The sequence below is a fragment of the Anser brachyrhynchus genome (genome assembly GCF_964034855.1).
Source record: "Anser brachyrhynchus genome assembly, chromosome: 1".
Classification (NCBI taxonomy): domain Eukaryota; kingdom Metazoa; phylum Chordata; class Aves; order Anseriformes; family Anatidae; genus Anser; species Anser brachyrhynchus.
The window spans coordinates 175,906,219-175,927,902 of record NC_137694.1 but is presented as its reverse complement, the minus strand read 5'-3'; the positions used below and the strand labels follow the sequence as shown (position 1 = coordinate 175,927,902).

The 21,684-nt window shown below is 40.1% G+C and overlaps 1 protein-coding gene across 3 annotated transcripts in view; it reads right to left on the bottom strand.

The window, feature by feature from the left end:
- DIAPH3 (diaphanous related formin 3) overlaps positions 1 to 20,462 on the bottom strand; it is a 239,336-nt gene extending 218,874 nt beyond the window's left edge. Inside the window, exons 1-3 of one of the 3 annotated variants that reach the window (XM_080575719.1) lie at positions 20,030 to 20,462; positions 14,383 to 14,415; positions 1,813 to 1,986 (exon numbers count right to left, since the gene is read on the bottom strand). In XM_080575719.1, coding sequence (XP_080431845.1) covers positions 1,813 to 1,986; positions 14,383 to 14,415; positions 20,030 to 20,170 — 348 coding nt within the window. In that variant the 5' untranslated portion in view covers positions 20,171 to 20,462. The remainder of the gene's footprint in view (positions 1 to 1,812; positions 1,987 to 14,382; positions 14,416 to 20,029) is intronic. The other 2 variants (XM_080575717.1, XM_080575718.1) reach the window with 2 other exon arrangements.
- Positions 20,463 to 21,684: the final 1,222 nt, after the last annotated feature.

Here is a 21,684-nt window from a genome sequence, read left to right as displayed (position 1 = left end):
GACAGATTACAACATTCAAAAAAAAAAAAAAAAAAAAGGTTAATTTGATCAAAACTTCAAATCAGGAGCTATAATATGTAATTAGCTACATAATCCACTGTGACTAAACTAGCTTTATCCCAGTCCATTCAAATGTGGATAATCTGAAGAATTCCATCTGTATTACGTGTTATGGCTAATACAATAGCTTCCCTGATACACTACTTCAAATACTTTGTTACTTAAACAAACAAGGTAGGCATTCAAATCATCCAGGATCTTATACTTTAACATACTAAAACATAGATGTGGCAAAGAAGTTATAAAACAGGTATAAATTGCTTCATGATCCATGGTGAACTACTTCTCTTTACCTACATATGCAACAGTGGCTTTCCTAGGATTTTTCCTAGGATTATGTTTTTTTTTATTCAGGTTTCCATTTTTTATGGCATAGTCCCAACATCACACACTATCCTACACTGGAATCTCTGCATGATGGTGGAGAAATACAGCCAAAGCTTGCATAGCAGAGGACTGTGCAAGAAGGCATACTTTGAGTGCAACTATACAAAAAAAGTTTCCATTTTTTAACATTTGAGCAACTACCATTCATAGTAGAATTTGTTAACAGAATCAAAATAGTTAGACACAGATGTATACCAAGAAAAACAAACCATGTATAAGCAACAAATAGAAAGTCAAGAAGCTGGTAACACAGTGAATCAACCCTCCTCTTTGTCAGCGTAACCACGAAAATCCTGAATCCTACTTCTGCAAATATAAGAAGAGAATATAATCTCCAATTGCATCAAAATCTCCCTCAGTAATTAGATAGGCAACAGTAACCAACCACTAGACTTAACTCACACAAAATCAATGGAGAACAGAAATGCCACACACACAGAGTAAAAAGGCATTAAAAAAAAAAAAAAGTAGTCACTGATCTCTCAGTCATAACTCTCCACAGTAGTACAAATACATCTTCAAAACTAAACATTGCTGAGTACTAGGAATTATAACCTCCATAAAGGCACTTCTCTCTCAGCACATTTAATTTACTCCACATCCCAGTCCCTGGTAACTGCTTTGTGCTTCACAGGGGACAATTACTTGTTACTTGAGGCATAGAAAGAAAGAATCTAGGAATCACTCTCCTTGTTAACATCCTCTTGTGCTCTTCAGAATTAACTCTTCTCTCTCAAGGCCATTCTATGTTTACTTTTCAATTGCCAAAATGCCATCATCATCAATGTCAAAAAAAAATTTTTAAGATGAAAAAAATCAACCTATTGAGGTGGTACCAATGCCACATGGTCTTTCTGGCAAATGACAGCCACTCTCTTGTAGCAAAGCAATGATAGCATCTAAAGAAGGAAGTAAGTTGTGACTGTGTGCGCTTTGTACAGCAGACAAACACTGCTTTAGAAGCACGAACGCTAAGTCTTTTTTGTGTAAAAAGTGGCATAGAACATTAGATCAGAACAAAACCGTGTCATGACATTCAAAGGTATAAAGCCTCTTTATGTTTCAAGTCATCTTAAAAGCAAGTAGGATTCCCCTTTTCTTGTTCCTCCTCAAAACCTGTTGCATAATCTCACTTCTAATAATCAGAAACCTCTAGTTTCCACTTTAAGTATTTATAGGGCAGAAATTTTGTCAAAGTAATTCAAAGGTTTTATCCTCCTCAGAAACACTCTAGAAAACACGTAATTACAACTAACAACAATAACAATAATTCAGGTAAAGATCAAAATGCATGCAGGAAAAGAAGGCTTCCATCCGTCAGCCACATTATTCTTTAAGTGAAGAAAGTTACTACAAGACACTTACCATCATTTTTTCAAACAGTGCTATGATTTCTCTTTCTGACAGGGGTTTTGGAACAAAATCCTCCACATCAGTAGTTGTGGATGACCAATCTGTAGAGTGGGACTGCTTCATATGTGGCAGAGGAGGTCTTTCCTTTTTGCTTCCTGGAATTCTTATACTGGCAAATCTATCCAACTGAAAACAGAAAGGATATATTATATTACACAGTGTTCCCATTCTGGGTAGTCCTAGTGGGTATTCTTGGAATCTTAACATTCTTATTTTTCTAACTTACCTATTATTTAACTGTCTTACTTTAAAGGGGTTTCCTAAGGATACCTATAATGGTCAGTTGTCTTAGCGCTTCAGTTAATAGAAAAGAATATGGAGAAACCATGCAGAACATGACAATTTTATGGAAAAAGTTCTGAGGAAAATGATATCTACAAAACCAGCACAAGATTTATGAAGAGTTCTTCATAACCATTGCACACAGAATAGGAAAAAGTAGGCTTATTTACCAAAGCATGGTTTTAAAATGCTTTTCCTTAGTCTGAAATGGCAGTACTTCTCACATCGCAATACAACATACAGATATGCAATGAAATTACTTTTGATTAAAAGACAAGTTTGTATGACTAAGACACTGTTCTCTTTCTTCTTTATTTGAACTACATTATCCTAAACTTAGCACTTTTCTGTGTTACAATTATTTAAAAATTAGTTGAAGAGAAGAATAAAAATTTTCAGCTCCTTTGTTAAAGCTCTGTAGGATACACTCACAGTCTGATAAATAATCCTTAGCCTTTATGACCAACATGAGACAATCACTCTGACTTCACTTTGTTTTTTGTTTTTTCCTGGTTTGGTATTTAACTACTTTTCAGTAAAGACTTAACTAACTGGAATTTTAAAACATTTTCAGTGTTAGAGACTGTATATTTTAATGTACAGGCAGAGCCCAACAGAACACAAAAGCAGCTGACACTCAATTAAATGTGCTAAATCTTAATCATCTTTGTAGCAGCCTTTTGAACAGATGTGAACAGCAATATTAAACTTCTCGACACAAAAGAAAGTTACAGTAGCATTTGGTGCATAAAATTTTGGACAAGATTTTAACCATATTGATAGCCTTACATCTTTGAAATGCTATGCAAAAAAAATATTCTAAGGCTTCAATACACATTGAAGATGAGTATCTTGATATACCATTTAATAAGAACATCAAAGTGTAACCACACTAAATGACGAGTAAAGTCTGTGAAGTTAAGATCAGAGAGAACAAAGAAAATTAGAGGCAAAAACTGTGTACAAGTGTACCACTCTAGTCAACACAGAGCAAGAATTGACTATGCATGAAGAGAGGTTTAGAGGAAGAAAAAAAAAAGATTTTAATTCTTCCTGTTCAAAATTGAAAGGGAACGTTTTTGGAACATAGAAATAGATTGCAAGCCACTCATACAGATGGTTGTAGAACATGCAAAAGCAGAAAATAAATATAGCATAAACATAAAAGAACTCAGCATGGAAGATAGGGCCCTTCAGTGTCACATCAAACCAGGAGGCAGTGTGGAAAGCACACTCTAAAGGAATAATTACACAGGCAAGACCCAGGAAGAAAGAGAATGCAACAAAAGCAAAAGGGAGAGGAACATCATTGGAAGCAAAGTATAGAGTCGTCAGTGACAAAAGCCATCTTACATCTTGATCAGACAGCAATTTCCCTTCCTGTCTTTAAAAAAAAAAAAAAAAAGTCTACAGCAAACAAAGGGGGAAGAAGCTAGACTGCAAACTGCAATGACTAGATCAGAATCTTAAAAACACACCATATTATAAGGGATCTGACACAGCCCACATGGCTTCACCCAGGGCAAACTGTGCCTGACCAATCTGGAGGCCTGGTACTCCACTGGAGTGACCGCATCTGTCAACAAGGGAAGACCAACCGATGTCATCTGCCTGGACTTCTGTAAAGCCACAATCCCACATGGCACCCTTATCTCCAAATTGGAAAGAGATGGATTTGAAGAGTGGACTATCTGGTGGATAAGGAATTGGCTGGATGTCTGCAGGCAGAGAGTGGTGATTGATGGCTCCACGTCCAGGTAGAGGCTGTTGACGAGTGGTGTCCCTCAGGGGTCTGCCTCCGGACTGGTGCTGTTTACTGTCTTTATCAATGATGTAGACAGCGGGATTGAGTACACCCTCAGCAAGTTTGCAGATGACACCAAGCTGGGTGGTACAGTCAATACAACAGAAGGAAGGAAAACCATCCAAAGGGACCTGGACAACCTAGATAGGTGGGCCCACCTGAACTTAATGAGGTTCAACAAGTTCAATTGCCAGGTCCTGCACCTGGATCAGGGCAATCCCAGACAGGAGTACAGGCTGGGAGAAGAACACATTGAGAGCAGCCCTGCAGAGAAGGACTTGGGGGTTCTGGAAGAAAAAAAGCTCGACATGAGCCAGCAGCGTGTGCTTGCAGCCCAGAAAGCCAGCTGCATCCTGGGCTGCATCAACAGAGTGGCCAGCAGGTCAAGAGAGGGGATTGTCTCTCTGTCCTCCCTGGGGAGGCCCCACCTGGAGCAGGACTCCAGGATGCCATGAAAGGCAGTACACCTGCTCCAAAAAAAAACGTGTTAGCCAACAGCTTCTCCCTGTGCCCATTTGCTGTCTAGGGTACAACCTAAGAAACAAACCATTATATTTGAAGATTCTTAGTACTCAGATTTGAGGCAGAGGTACAGGAAAGACACTTAGGCTGAAGTAACAGATTTCAGCACATGTTTCAGTGGGCAGAGAATTTGTAATTTAGATTTAAGCGAGGTGTGCCCTACGCTCTCCGGAAAAATCTCAGCCCTTTCTTTAGATCACTTGTTCCTCCAAACGTCCTTTTCCTTCCCAGCCCCTTCTTCACAGCTTTCATTCCCCAAGTGTCCCCTCTTCCTTCTCCTGCTCCACAAAGAGGAGCAGTAAGAGTTCGTAAGACAAAAGGAAGCTGGTCAGATGGAACCACCTTAGCCTGTGGTATGAAATACCCCACACAGTCCCAGAGCTACTCTTACTTCAGAGGAAGAGAGTTCAGGGACAAAGGCCAAAACATCCTTGAAAAGGGACATTTTACTTCCTTTTGCTTGTTGACATGTTCAGTTTATGCTTTGCTTTTAACCTCCTTTAGCATGCTAGGCTGTATGATAGATATTTTGCAACACCACAGATTATGTCATAATATTCATATTCCCCATAATTACCCAATTCTATACCATTTGTCCTAAAGAAGGGAAGCGTGCTCTCAGAATATGTTTGATAAGGCAGAACAAGCAGGAGAAAATCAGATCCTAGGATTACAAGCACATTACACATGTCGAACTATTTTAAATAATTTAAAACAATGCATTCTAAAAATATGAACTCCATAGATTAAAAAAAGGAAATTCACAACAAGACCTGAACAGTGTAGTGTGGCTATTCTACATACATTTCTCTTTTGAATTCCGCATTAATGGTGCTTCAGAAAACTTAATACCTCTCAATACTCCAATATAAGTGAATAATTTCATGGTCCACCGAAAGCACTTTACAGAAATTTCATTGCTTGGTTGTAATGAAATTTACCACTGATGCTGCTGGCGATCCAAGTGCATAGAGGAAATGGCAAAAATATAGTTCAATAATCTTCCGTGTTACATCAAAAATATTTTTAGCCAGGCTAACCAATGGGGAATATCTAAAGACAGCTTTGTATCAAAGTGTCCCTACAGTTTAAGGAAGGTCTGACCTTCTGTGTGTAAATTAAAGATGTCTGCCCTGCACTTACCAATAAAAACATACAGATCCATACTGAAACAACGTGTTTAGAACAATAAGGGAAAAATTTCTCCTCAGAAAATTAGAGTCTTTGTAGAGTCACTATTAAAATTAACCAAGAATAAATAGTGTTTCATACGTTCTTGATACAAAATATATCCATAGTAAAGTCTCTGAAATTCTCCAAACAGATCAATCTTCATGCACTGACTGAACTCAGAAGACTATCCAGAGTTCAAATGCAATAAGGAATGAAGGCTTCTGAGCAGTCAGAGGAGAAAGCTAGAATTTGGCTAGAATTAGGGTTCTTTTTTTTTCTTTTTTCTTTTTTTTTTTTTGGGGGGGGGTAGGTTGCTTGGTTTTCTTTATTCTAAGATGGAATAGAAGAGCAGAAACAGAAAAGATGATTCATTTTTTGTTTATGACAGCGGAGAAGCTATCAACAACAAAATATATATAATTCACACAGTTCTCATTACTAAGACTAGATCTCCCAATGTGAGAGGCATGAGGAGTCTTTTCTCATAAACTTGAATTTAAAGCAGTGGTTTGTTTGTGTATACTTTAGTTTTCACGTCTGCATGCCTGCTACTGCCAAAGATTGGAACTTCCATAATTAGCCATGCACTTCATTCTGCCAGTCTGCATTCTCTGCAAGACAAAAGTGATAAGGCAACTGAAACAAAAACTTCGCATCAGAACTGAAATACAATGAAAGTAAACCACAGTCAACACACTAACTTGAGTTACCATGAGGCAACTTTTAAGCAGCCTTTTATGTTCATCAGCCTGTTCTGAGGGAGTCTTCGCAGAAACTCTCTATAGTGCCTTACACTCTAACGGATTTTAAAATTATCGTATAAGATAGTAGTGGAAGGAGTGCTACAAGACTACTAACTTTGTTCCACAGAAAACCTCTGTGAAACTGTAACTTCGGTAATACCCTCTGTACAAGCTCTATCAGAGTAGGAGACTAAGCAGTGAGAGACACCATTACTGTGTGCAGAACACACTGTTGACAGCACCCACACACTAAAAATTGTCTCAGTCATCTTTGGCAGCACAAGGTATGTGAGTGAATGAAGCCCTCATGACTTCAAATATAAAAACAATCATGCACACGGGGCTAAAAAGATGGGAGTTGCACTTTTTTATTACTAGAAGTAATGTAAAGGTGACCATTTGTTTCAAAGGTGGTATCATTGGAGCGACATTCAATTCCTTTAAGGACTTAAATTCTAATGAACATTTTTTGAACACAGCCATATTAAAGAAATTGCTTAAAAGGGAGCAACTGGCAGGACATATCCAAAGTTTTCTTCAGTGTCTCATCACCTGTATGAAGGACAAGAACAAAAGAGAGGCATGCAGCAGTAGCATCAAAATGAAATGCAAAGAATTTCTATCAAGACTGTGTGATAAAAAGCCATCCTGCACAAAGGAGCACAAAAGGTGGGTAGTTAGGCCCAAATACTACTTTCACCTGGCTTCTCCCAAACCCATCGCAGGACCAGTCACCCCATCAAATCTTCATAACCCATGGGCACAATGGCATGTGGGAACACCCCACACTGTTGACTCAGAGGAAGGTCCAGACTCCTGCTAAGGTTTTCCCAGCAGTTTCTTCCCCATGGTCTAAGTGAGTGAGCATCCCATCCCGTGAGTCAGCACCATGAGCTCTCCAGAGCACCTTTTAGACTGAGGAGGGTCGCTGCGCTGCGGTATGGGACACATTATGAGATGCAGGGGAAAAGTATTTGGGGGTTGCACAAGACACATCTTGGGACATTTCAGGGGGAGCCCAAGGCAGGGAACACGATGGTTCTCAGAGATTTGGAGAGGAACAAGAACAGGTAATGAAGTTACAAGGCATTTGGCTGGGCCAGTTGTATGTAAAGAGTTTGCTGGTTGGTATGCTTGTCCATCCACAACCTGCACCCAACCACTGCAGTTTGTCTTATCTTATTAAATTATATTTCCAGCTCTGTTCCTGAGTCAATTCCAACTCTTCTCCTGACTCTCTACTTCATGTATATGGAAATTCATGTATCAGCAATATGAGTAGGACCATGGGTCTGAGGGCTGACGTGCCAACTGGAGAAATCTGACTGTCCTTAAGTACCAGCAACTGGAGTGGGACCACAGTTGTACCGACGGTACCAGCAACTGGAGCAAATGAGGGTGTGTGATCAGTAACAATCAGCCTCCATGTGAGGCAGTCTGTGCCAGCACCCAGGCTGAGGCTGCAGGGGCTCGTGCGAGCAGGTAGAGATCCCTGCTACTGAAGGGATCATTGTGCGTGCATTTCCCCCTAACATCACCGTGATCAAACAAAGAGGGGAACAGAATGAGGCTGTTGGTGCTGCCTGCGTGAGCGCTGAGGGTGGCTGGCTGTGCTGATCAGTGGGGCCAGGCATATGCACGTACATTAGCACACCTGTGCTTGTGTGTACGCCTGCTCAGCCCCACTACTGGTCGGACCTGGGGATGGGGAGCTGCAGCCTTGCCTCTTCTGAGTTATCACATTCATTTACCCCCCCCCAACATTTTCCTTCCCTACCAGAAAGAAAAACTTATTCTGCCTTACATGGCTCACACACATATAGCCAGCTTGCTTGCAAGGTCAAATATTCTTAGCGCAGGAACAGTATTTTTGCTACTTAAAATATTAATAGGGCTTAAAGCCCACACACTTGCTATCAAGCATTATACAATGTTCTCCTTCACTGTTTGAAACAATGAGTATTCTAGACATTCTCAAAGCCTATAAAAAATTCCATGACACACAATGCTAAGGAAAAAGATAAAATGGCAAGTCCAGATAAGCAGCATTCAGCCCCTCAGAGTTGATTTCAGACTGAATGCAAATTAGGTATCACAAATTGAATCACTGATAATGAGAATAATAGCTGCAAAAGCCAAAATGAAGCAGCCATCACAGTATGAATGGCATCCAAACTTTTATTAGTTTTCTATTTCATAGTCTCTCTGTAGAATAATGGAGAGCCTATGAAATAAGAAACCAATTTTATGTGCATACCGTGGACCTGACGATCAAAATTATAACAAGATCCAAAAAATGTCCTAGGTCAAACCTTCTGGCTCATCCCACTTTCTGATCAGGTCCCTCAAAAGTACATGTATTTGTGCTCTCACTTTGATCTCAGTGAAAACTTCTTATACCATTCTTCATAAAACAATACTGTCTATTGAACTTGCACGCTTGATAATGCAGGAATCAGTGGATTAGTTATCACTAGATTAATTGCTGGCTCAACATCACATCAAGACCCATGCTGAACAAAGCATCACCTTCTAACAGAGCTGCAGGCAGGAATTAAAGGTATTACTCCACCTGCCATCCTGCCTTGCTCATCTTTATCTCCCCCTTTTAATTAACACAAATCGTTTATTGTTGTAAGATTATTATTTTTAATTAAAAATCCAATAGATGCATGTATAACCATACTCATGATTACAAAAAGAGCTCCTTAGTTCTGTCAGTGCTCCACTCCAGCCTTGATTCAATGCCTTTCTCAGGAAGAGAAAGCTACTCAGAAGAGAATAGGACACCCATGGAAAAACTCGATGGCACCAGCTGCTACTGATGGAATGTGACTTGCTGAAAGAATTTTCATGGGATCTTTGAGGCTGCTAACAACTGAAGGTGAAATTTTACACAAAACAGACACGCAGGATTACACGTCGCCCAATAAATCCAGATTCATTCTTATGGACACAGATGGTCTACTTAAAAGCACAGTTTTATTTGCTTTATATTGTTGAATTTGAACTAAATGTAAAAAACAAATGCCACAATAGATTCTCAAGCACATTTTACTGTAATTAAATTATTACAGCTCTCAAAACCCATGGTACTTGTATTCAGTTTCGAGTTAACTGAGCAATTTAGGCTGAAGGTGATTAACCATTTGCAGATGACAACTCCTAGATAAAAGTTATTTTCTGAGAAATGCTACTAATAGCTTTGCTTTGTGAATGTTCTGGGAGCCAACAATTCAAGCAGAATCAACTGGCATGGCTGGTCTTATTTACGGCCACAGAGAAGGAGTGTAGGGAACAACTGAAGTGATTTAGCAGCAGAGGTTACCTACATCAAGGACAGAACATTAGATCAACTTGGTATTGGCTTTCTTCTCCGTGTCTTAGATAAGCTCAAGGAAGCGAATGCACGAAGAAGGGAATAAAAAACCCAAACAGTTCTCAGATTCTCATATGAGCAGGTTCTGAGTGTCTTAAGAGAATTATAACCAAGCTTAAGGAAATGAAATATGATGTTTTGGGGAACTGTTTTCTGACATGCCTTTAGAGCACCTATATCAAACTTGGAAACGCAAAGTTCATATTTCCGTAAGCACAGGAATACTACAAACACTCACTCACAGATCCTTGATACATGGAGTACTTAAGATTTACTATCTAAAGAAGTTGAAATTCTTTAGACAGAGAAGAAAAACTGTCCACCAAAACTGTCAGTTGTGCATTTCTTCCAAAGTTCATGGTTGCTATAGCATGACGATTCATCCCCTCAGATACAATTGCCACAGATCTATGGGAACGGTACCTATAGCCACACCTGTAAAATAAATGAACAATCTTGACATCAATATTGTTTCCTCAGTTCAAGCCTGCAACTTCCTCTAAATTGACATTGCATGAGAAGGTGGAAGGGAGAGAGGAAAAAAATAAAAGCCAACTGTAGACATGATGGTCCTTCCAGCAAAAAGAAGCTCCCACCCCTACGATGCGGTGCTCAGTGAAGGACTTGGGAAACACCCAGTTTGCTATGCTCCTCTCCCAGACTGAAGCCCTCAGACCCAAACAGGCAGTGGAAGAAAGAGCATGACTCCAGAGAAAATGAATGAATATCAGAAAGTATTTGTAGAACAACTTCTGACAGGATTTAGTCAGACTTTTACAGAGATAATTTGGACTATGAATATTGGTATCAATGCAACGAATAACAACTGGTTATTGTATAAATATTAGATCTATAAAGTGAGACTAAAAATTTTTGACTTCGCATACAAAGTGTATTTCCTATTACCCATATTTGGAGCAAAAACTCCAGTGCAACATCTTGTAGGTCTCCAAAATCAAAAGTTACCATGCACACCGTCCACATATCTCACAATGAAGAGTTCATCTAAATGGTGCTAAACATAAAGTGGTGCACCTAATCCATTATCTCATAACTGGCTGAGCAACCTAAATTTTATAAAATACACCAGGAACACAAGCTATCTTTCTTTATATACTCTGTTTAAGCTATTTACTGTAGTGACAGGACCCCAGCATTTGGAGAGGTGGAAGGAGAGAGAACCAAAAGAAGCAGCTGTACCAAATTAGCAGGTACCAGATGGAAATACTAGGTTTATGCAGGATGCAAGAGTCTTGGCTATGACAGTCACAATTCCATACAAGCTAGGTAAGCAGTAACACAGTTACAGTGGTTTTGCCACAGAAGATATACTTTGCACTATACTGAAAAAGAAGCAAAGAACTAGTTCCTTCTTCTACCACAGTCAGATTCCTTGACTTTTCCCTTCTTACCTTTCTTTTCTTCTCCTGATCTTACCTGGTCAGACATGACGTGCCTTGGTCTGGACCTAAGCTAATATGCCAATGCAACAGCTGCATCCTACCACGTAGATTTGAGGTTTCTGGCATTAGTTCTGTAATCTCTGCATTTCGGTTTAGCACCAGGAACAGTGATGCCTGAACCACATAAAGCACACAAGTCAAGTTATGCAAAATCCTCTCAAGTTAAGGATGAATCCAACAGATTTGACAACCTTTAAGCAAGAGGGAGAATCACTCTTGTATCTTCATATTCCGTTTGTCCAGCTATACCAAGCAGATCAATCTGCATCAACTTTACAAGACAGAAATTGTAAAATGTCATGCTCTGTTTCCGTCCAAAAATCACTGTGCAAAGATCTGGAATGTTTCTGGAGAAGAAAATTAACCTAAAAGTCCCAGATTCAAGTGCTAAAAGAGATAATTGTTATGAATCCTGGTGTTTTCTGCTTTGTTAGATGAAGAGCAGACTTTCCACCCTAGACAAGTTTAAGGACTATGTATTTCTAGAGGATGTTGCTGCACTACAGGAAAGTCTTTATTCTAGAAAAGTAGGAGACCTTGTATCACAGAAAAATCCTGACTGCCTGATGTGTGTTGTTTGTTTACTACTTCTAGTACCTCATTAATAAGAGGCATGATTACAAAACCGTCCAGTTTTAGCCTAAACTGCATTATGATAAGTACTGAACAAACTTCCCCTCCTGTTATCACAAAAAAAAAAAAGCACACACAGACCATCAAGACACTGGCAATGATCAGTGAGCACAATCTAATAGATAAGATCCGGTATTAAGTACACAGGTACAAAATCTTTACTTCCTGCTTGATGGGATAAAAACAAGAGCATTGTATGTAGCTTCTCTTTCTGCAGGTGCCCCTCACATTCTGCCTTGCAAGTCTGTAGGATGAAAAACTAATGCCACCCTCCAATTTTCAAGATCATATTTTTGACTGCCCACTATTTGTATCCTCAGTAAACAGAATTTAATATCTGGAGAATCTGCTTAACTACTACAGCGTAGCTCAATCTTCCAGACATCTTGTCAGTCATTTTAGTCAGACAAGTCAACAGCTCAGTCATGGAAGTCTGCCCTAACACCCTAATAGATACACAAAGAATTGCTGTAACATTAACAACATACAAAGTAGAGAGAGATAGACAAAACTCCTATGTCTCCATTTGAAATATTTATTAATCTTAGAGAAGGGGGAACATACAGCAAAATAAAGGTTGTATCAATTTAGTTCAGTGTGTTTGAAAGCAAAAAGAAACCACTACTTTCCTTTACCAGATAAAATATTTCATGTAAGATCAAAGAAGTTACTGACAAAGATTCTGAGTCAAAGACATCTTAACTTCTTTTTCTTCCCTAAAGCTTCAGAAGATTAGAAAAAATATATATTCCTTCTTTGACAGTCAAAGATTAACTTCTTAGTATAAGAAATTCCACTGGTAGCAGTAGAGCTTAGTAAGAAAAAGACTTACATAAACAGAAACGCACAGAAGAACACCTTTCATTAGATGACTTCTTATTCCCAATACGTTCTTCTCCCAGAGATGATTTTACCCTTCTTGGAAAGCACATCATTTAACTCATGGTAGAATATTAGAAGTTATGGAGTTTAGGCCTGTACATAGTCACATCTTAAATGTGAATCATGAATCCTGTTCCTCTATATACCACAAATTATAAAGCCTTTCTTTCTATACAGCAGCTGCTAAAAAAAATCAGTCTACACAACAGATAAGCAATTTTAGTAAGCACTTATTTTTTGTCTACATGTAAGCAGATTTCTTTTTAATAAGTCTTTTTTTTAAAAAAATCTGTGTATTAACAGTATTTTTGAGCCTTACAAACCATTTACCGGAGTGTGCAGCACTTGAGTTAGGAAACAGGCTTGTTTCCACTGTGGTCTTTCAAGTAGATACTTGGTCAGATACCTACTTGCAGCTCTTCTGTGCAATAAGTTTCCTGCCTTCATAGTGTCTGAACAACAAAGCTAGAAGGAACATATATTAGTCGACTGTGTTCTAAAAACAAGGTGTTTTAGGTCTCATCGTTACAAGGATTCATCGGCACCATCTCAGGAATAATCCAGTACAATCCAAATACGGAAAAGCAGTCTGCATTAAGGATACTGAAATTTTGCTAACTTATCTGAAATAAAATTAAAAAGAAAAGATACATATTCCATGGTTCCTGGTATACAAAACTGTATTTGTAAGAAACAGATTAGGATTAATAAAATATCTGTATTTTGTAAAGCATAACGCAGTTGAGAGCAAGTTACCATGCGAACTATTACCCATTGGAATAAATGATGTAAAATCTTTCCTTAAAAGCTACAGAGTAAAGGTGACAGTGCCATGCTCAATGCTACCAACTTTGCACAGCTAAGCAACAGTAACTGGATCATTGTTTCCTAAACTAAGGAACAGCACTGTTTCCTGGTGCAAGTGTGTTGTACGTTGTCCAGTGTAAAGCTCTCTATACTTAGCTCTCAGCTATGCACAGAAGTATTTCAGCAGAACACTATATAGCAAAAAATAGATAGCGAAGTCATAACAACTCATCCTTAAATGCCTACAGAACATCATTTCTTAGGTGAATTCAAAGACTCTGTAGAACGATCCACTTTCAGAAAAGCTATTTTTATCAACCAACGAATAGTACAGACAATGAATCAAGTGTATTTTAATTACAAGGGAAATAAAAACCTGCTTGGTGATACCCTCTTCTGCTGTTCAAGACAGATGAAGTTTGAGAAACACTGTTAGCACAACAGTGAACATACCTAACATTGTTTGAAGTAAGCATTAACGAGTTTTTACAAGCAACTGTTAGTCAAACATGGTATTTTAAGCCAGACATGCAATCTAAATAACTTTAATATTAAACATGCAATCATAGATCCCTTAATTATACCACAAAGTGGCAAAACTATCTGTTAAGCTCATTTAGCCATGCTTACAACATACTTCTAGACCATCTATAGGTTTTTCACTACTCAAACAGAGTATGTTACAGATAATTAACAGTTTAGTGAGACTTTACTAATTAACTAAATTAACTCCCCAATTAAGACAGTTTCTTGTAGCAAAAAAGGTTGTTTATATCGCATTAGCAATAAGGTTATTAGCTTAGCAAAGCCAAAGCGAAACATAAGTTGTCTTACCACATCATCAGTCAGTGTCTTGATATTTAAATGCTGTAAATCAAACAGGAAACCAGTCATGTCACAATTGTGTAGTCAAAAAAAAAAAAAAGCAAGTGTCAGTTACAGTTAATGTTATTCAAAAGAAGATGCAAGTTCAGTGTTGAATTGTAATAATTTCCTTCACAAGCTGTACTTTGTTGACACAGCAAATTGGGAGGGGGGGAAATACAGTGCAGACAGAAAAAAAATGCAATCTGATCTTTAAAAAGAATAACACCATGCAGAAGAATACAGACAAAGGAAAGCTTGAAACAACATGTGTTTTATCATATTTACACCTAAATATACTAGAACATATATATATTAGAAAAAAATATACTGCCCATAAGTCAGCAAATAGAATTGTCTTCTGGAAAAGGCTGTGCGGACTCCACCAAGGAATGAGTGAAGAGGTTTTAAGTCCAACAGAAGAACACAGATCAACTCAGTAGTTCAAAGCTCTGGCTGCCAAGCTGCAATACTGAAGCAAGTGAGACTGTTCGCTGCTCTCAAGCAATGCCTCTTGCAAGTAGAACATGAAGTTCTCACCAGCAGAAACTCACACAAGTATTTCTGAACAGCAACATTCAAACATCCATGACCAGTTATTGCTATGGGAAACAACAGGTCCTGAACAAACTCTTGTTGCACTCCATTGCACATTGACAGACACAGCAAGCATTAGGACAAAGCTCTTTCATAAAACCCAAGAGGAGCAGCAAAGAATATATGGACTGACAAGTCAGTTTTGCATGGATCCCATTCACTGCTTTTTGACAAGGCTGAGAACAGGCTCAGCAGGGAAATGGGAAGAACAATAAGCCACACACTTGGTGAGATTGACTCTTTCCCTATTCTTAGACTCCCCTCCCTGCCTCGTATGCAAAGCTTGGCAGCACCACAGCAATTGTCAAGGGCTATATCAAAATTAACCAGATTTAGAAGCTCTTGCGTTGTCATGACCAAATCAACAACACTTCAGTACTACTGCTTGCAATATCTTTGATGCCTCCTCCTTCAGTACTGAAGAGTATTTTGTGCTAAGCCAACTACTGTACTATGATAGCTCTACCCTCAGTATTATCGAGACACTAAGGAAGAAGTGTATGATAAGTGGCTATGAAGTTAGAAATAAAAGCAAATCAAGTATGAGGAAACGCTCAGTACCCAGTGACACAATGCAAGTTAAACCACCAATAATAAAAACTGGAATTAGGTCAGTACTGAATACTCATGGCAACCCCGCTCTGTGCTACAGACAACAACAGTAAGTGGGAAAACACTTCAACGTAGCCAGTAGATTGAAGACCTGTACCCCAGATTTACCACTGCAGGGGCAGATCAGACTTCTGCCCCACACACTGCTGCGGAGCACTGTTTTATGACTCATTTTGCAAAACAGCTACAAGGACAACATAACTGGTAACTTTTGCAATTTAAAGAGCTCCAGACTTCACGTTTGGAAAACTGTTGATATCTCTGTTTTTCAGTGATCAAAACTGCAAGAGAACACAGTAACACATGGTCTTACAATGGAACTTTGTAAGAAATAAGTATTTATTCATTTTTCATATGCTCAGCTAAGCCTCAAACAATACAGATACCATTGTAAAGGTCCTCCAGCATGGTAGGAGGCTGAGTAATTTGCTTTGAATGAAAGTTTGAGACACGTCAGACAGCATGCCATTGCACTGACACACATAGCACACCACATTTTAGGAACACAGCCTGGATGTTCTGCAGCGCTCAGCAGAAGATGCTGTCAGCATCCATGGGATCAAGGGCACGTGCTTCAGCTTCAGGTTTTGTTCTTTGAAAAAGACCAAGTGAACGGGATAGTTCAAGCCAGTGGTGTACCTTTCAATTACACCATGAAGTTTAGCAATGGAAATGATTGTTGGAAAGGTTAAAAGTTCCCTACGCTGCACATCAGAACACCTCATGATACAAGTCATCTGGCTAATGACTGGAGGGGAAAAAGAAAAAAAAAAGAAAAGACTGCTGTGCAACCAATTAAAGACACCATAATGGCATAAGAAATTCAATATACAGATATGAGTCTCCTAAGCCTCCAGCTTACTGACTGCTAAGAGAGCAGGAGGCTGAAAATATCTGCCTAAGAGCTTATGCAGATAGTGTTACGGGGCCTGGTTTGTATTTACAAGATTTCTTAAGAGAGCAAGAGAAACCCCAGAGTAACTACAACCTAATGTTCAAATCCTTCAGCATTCTAATATTAAAGTGCTGTAAGACATCTCAGAAGATGTTAGTCTGTGAATATTATGGTCAAATACTTGTAAGTTAGAAAAGCTGGTTAGAACATGACAACTCAGGCAACCTTTTCCCTCTCCCTCACCAAATCCTCCTCTTCTGGCAAGGATGCACAACGTAAAAACCAGTTGCTAGTAGCATTTGACGATACAGAGATGAGGAAAATAACATGGACTCAACAACAAATATTTTATCAGACTGTATGCTAGGTTGATTTCTTTTAATGTCCTTCCAAGAAAGAAAGAAAGAAAATCTCACACAAATAAAAACACCACACATATACAGCTTGATACATAAAGAACAGCTTACAGACTACACAAAAAGAGAAAGAAAACAGAGGAATTTAAACAAGATGCAGTGAGTTTTAGAACTGGATGACTTAAGCCTGGATGTTGAAATTGTACATTACCTAGACAAAAAATGTACATATAATCACACAAACCCACGGTACCTTTTTAAATTAGAAGGCAAGAGAGAAAGAACTCATCACACACTGCCATTGATTCTATCACCAAAAAGATTCAATACAAGCTGTTTTTCCCCAAACACGATCCCACAGTAGAAGCACAACTGTAGGTTGTGAGGAAGCCTGTGGACTCAAGTCACAGAGACGTAAGTTAGATTATAACAGTGGGTGTTATTACTTTAGGAGCTCCTTTGTCACAATATTCCCTCAGTAATTTTGCTACCTCAGTCTGTAAGTGCACTTTAGAAACTGCAGTATAACCCAACAGCATCTCCTACTTTTAATTTCCAATATACTACTTCAGCGTTTATTTAATGGCTTTTTCACACATATACTCTTTCTTCGTTGCTTGGAAAGTAGTTTGAAAAGCAATTAAGGGCAAAATTATCTTAACATGACAGTTTCTACATAGCGATATTCTTTAGACATTGATGAGTTAAGCTCAAAATTGGTGCTTACAGGTAAGATTATATAACAAAGTGCTAGAACACAGCACTAAAATTTAATTTCATAACCCACAGTGTTAATTCATGCCAACAAAAATAACAGCATGAGGAATTTACAATTTTACAAAGCAGCAATAAAGTGTTTTAGGTAACATCTGTTCAGCAATCATTTCTTTAAAAGACTAATTTAGATTCAAGGTCTTACACTGCAGTGTAACTGCAGCAATAACTCAGTCACTTCATAATTAAAGATATTGACACAGATCGGTCTTACCTTTCTCCTCTTTGCCAGTCAAACAGAAATGCTTTTGCTTTTAACTACATCTTTCTTTGATTTATAAATGCTATTAAATGCGAGTGTTAATTTGTCTATTTTTAACAGATCGGTGCAAACAAGAAAGTTTCTTGACTCATACAAATTTCATAAAGAATTTAATCAAAAACATAACCTGGAAGTCACTGAGGACTGGTCAATGATATACTGATATTAATAGAAACACTTCTAACTTCAGCTAGGAACTGAAGGTGACATTTTGAGGACTAGCACCTACAAGGTGCAGTCCCAGTAAAGCAAAACTAAAAGTCACTTAATCAAGTCATCCAGCACCCACTTCTATGATTTCCTAACATCTTGAGTCAAAAAATAAAAGTATCCTAGATAGAAAGTGGCAAGCACTTGCTGAGTAGATATCCGAAGTTTCCTACTCAGTCGACACATACACGGAAACAGGTACCACCTCTGCCATTCTTCAGTCCATTTCTGCTTTTTACCAAACTCTAACCCTCAACGGTGAATGTAAGAGCTTTCAAAAAGCTAAACTACCACCGTATCATAGCCTATCTTCCACCCTTCCAAGAATTCTACTCTTCCAAAACCCTGGACCTGCTGAACAAATCCAAGCAGGTAACTGCTTCAAAACTGACCACCACTCCTTCACTTTTTTTTTTTTTAAATGTTATTTTACTGAATCATAACAAAGAGAACTGAGGAACTACAAGTCACACTCACTTCTTCTAAAAGCTAGTTTATTTGGGAATGCAGTACTTCAAGAAGACATTTAATTGGAATTAACAACGATTTAGCCCAAAGACTTCCTCCCTCCTCTAAATGAAGTGGTAAAAATCAAGAGTTTTTCCTCCTGCTAAACAAGAATATTCTTAGGGGGAGAAGGAAAAAAAAAAAAAAAAAAGGTGCATGTTAACACTGTCAATTTTGTTAACCAGCAATCCAATTTCACCTTAAGGTCTGTCAGGGAATGAAACTCTTTTCCAGACCAGCCTAACTACTGTTGACTCGGTAGCTCCCAAGTGATAGATCAATACATTGCATTGATTGGAACAGACCAACCTGGAATTTATTTTGAAGTCTTTGTCCTAAGAAAAATTAGGCTAATACAATCTGGATGACTTTAGTTCACTGAATCTAATGGCTAATTTTAACCGCATTTGATAAATGTATAATACATAAGAAACATAATTCAGGTTAAATGAATAAGTATTGCACTCTAAGTATGCCAAACACAGAAAAGGCTCACCCTGTATTTATGACTGGATTATAGATAATTCAAAGGGGTGAGGAGAGGTTTTACGTATTCTGACACCAAACTAATTTAACTAATGAAAGTATATTGAAGATGTATTACATGGAAGGTTAGATATGAACAAGTCAAGGCACACATACCACTTTTCCCACCATTCATCCCCACCCCCACAAATGTCTCCTAAGAAAGCAGGAGGTAGAGGGGAAAGAATTTACCAATTTTAATTTTAAGAAGTGATAGGTATTCTTTATGTCAATATCTTAGGACAGCTACTCAGGTACTGCACACTGCGCAAAGAGGCCTTTGAATCAGGAATGTAGTACACAAATATTACGGTAATTCTTCTGTAAGTGCATAGCACAGCTCAGAGCACATGAGCTGAACACAAAAATTAATGCGTATCACCTCAATATGAGCATGGCATGCACCTGGTCTGTGTGTGGTGTATACAAGACATGTAGAACATGTATTTGTCCCAGTTTTAACATCTGGAAACCTCAGGTAGTTTATAGCAAGCACATCTTACATACACATTATTTTGTAGGCAATTGTTTGCTCTTCTGAGCTGCCCAATTTCTTGGTGTGCTAGCCAAACCTTGTAAAGGCATGGTTAGGAAGAACAAAATCCTTTACATTTAGGAGTCAGTTTTTCACTAGAGAGGTCACACTGCGATGACAAAACCAAACGTGACAGTCCCAGCAGGAGTACCATCACTTCAGGGCTGGAGGCCTCCTGGACACCGCGCAGCGACTAAGAAAATAAAGCTTTGCCAGAAAAAGACCTGAAAGCGTGTGCTGCGAGAGAAAGCGACGCCCTTTGAGGAAGGCCAAGCAGAGGGGACAGGGAGCAGGGGGGCAGGAACCTCAGCCGGGGGGGGGGGGGGGGGGGGGGTTGTACTCACGAATTTGGGCTTCCTGCCCTCCGCGGCCTCCGGGGCGCTGCCGGCCGCGGGCGGGCCCTTCCGACGGAGCCCCCCGGGCTCCCTCCCGCCGCGGGACGGCGGCGAGGAAGGGGCGCGGTAACGGGGCCGCTGCGACTCCATGGCCGTGCCCGGGGGAGGAAGGGGAGGAGGAGGAGGATTAGAGCGGCTTAAGCCGGGCAGAGCAGGAGGGAGGGGGCCGGGGGTAAAGCCACCGCCTCCAGCCGGCGGATTTCCAGGCGGCAGCCCCTAATCCCGGAGGAGGGCGGCGAAGCGGGGCAGGGATGGGGGTGAGGAAAGGGCGGGGGTGGGGGGGGATGGCCAACGGCCGCTCCCTAACGGCCGCCAACGGCTGTCAGCGCCCGAGAACGTGCAGCCGCCACCGCCGCCGTCCGAATCGCCCCGCCACTGCCTCGGCCCCGCCCCCCGGCGCCCCCACCCCAGCCAATCGGCGGCGGCGGAGCGGCGGCGCCTCTTCGCGGTTGGGTGGCCTCCTGCCAATCGCCTGTGAACGGGCTGGCGCGGGGTGGTAGTGGCCGCACCTGGTAACGCCCACCCCCACGCACCCACCCCCAGCCGGACTACGTGTCCCAGGGAGCACTGCGGCACGTTCCCGCGCAGGGAAGCGGTGGCCGCGCGGCGAAATGCATGACGGGAGCTGTAGTCCCGAGGAGCCTGAGGGGGACATGGCGCGGGGTGGGGGCGGCGGGGAGGGCCCGGGCCAGTGGGGTGTCGAAGTACTTTTTGTATTATTTTGGTGTGGTTTAATTTTGGCCCTAATAAGTTTTATCCCGCTACGTAAAGCGAGGGAAGCAGTGGTTTGTGGCGCTTGGCCCAGACAGGGTGGTTCCCTCAGCGGGTGAAGGGTGTCTGCGTGGAGAGATAAATGCGAATAAACGATATATTTGTGCACGTACAGAATGGTGTATGTTTGTCTGACACACGTTTGTTGGTACGGGCTCTTCAAAAGCCGAGTAACGCAAGGGAGAGATTGGCGCTACAGAAAACAGCAGCAGTATTTGCACTGACCAGGATCTGGGGTTCCCCTGACTGCTTCAGGACAGGATTTGGGGTTCCCGATGGGCCCAGGAGCTGTAAACTGCCGGCAAGGCCAACACAAAGTACAGAGGGAGCTGTGCCTGCATTCTTTGTTCATTGAAGTTTTTTTGTTGTTGTTGTTTGTTTTTGTAACAGATGGACCTCCAAGATTCTGCATTTTATGGGGAAAAACACAAGTAAATAGAGATCTCATTGCCCCATAGATTACTGAATTTTATATGCTTGAGAAAGGAACTGAATTGTTGTTAATGCGCTCGATACCTTGCATTTATCTCAAATTAACAGTAGCTAGAATAATAATGAAAACTGGGGGCATATATAGAGGAAAATGTGTTTCTAAATCTCAAAGTTAGGCATCATTAAGAAAAAAGATAACATTTCTCATTTGTACCTAGACTATTTTCTGAAGCAGCACGAGTTTCCTTTTTCTTCTGTCGTTCAGTAAGAACGATGCTCAGGTTCCCATATTGTTTTTATCATTTAGCATTGTGTTGAGTGCAGTGAAAATAAAATGTCCCACCACCACCCCAAAAAATTGCATTACACACAGCTTCCAAATAATTTGAATGCCTTCCAAT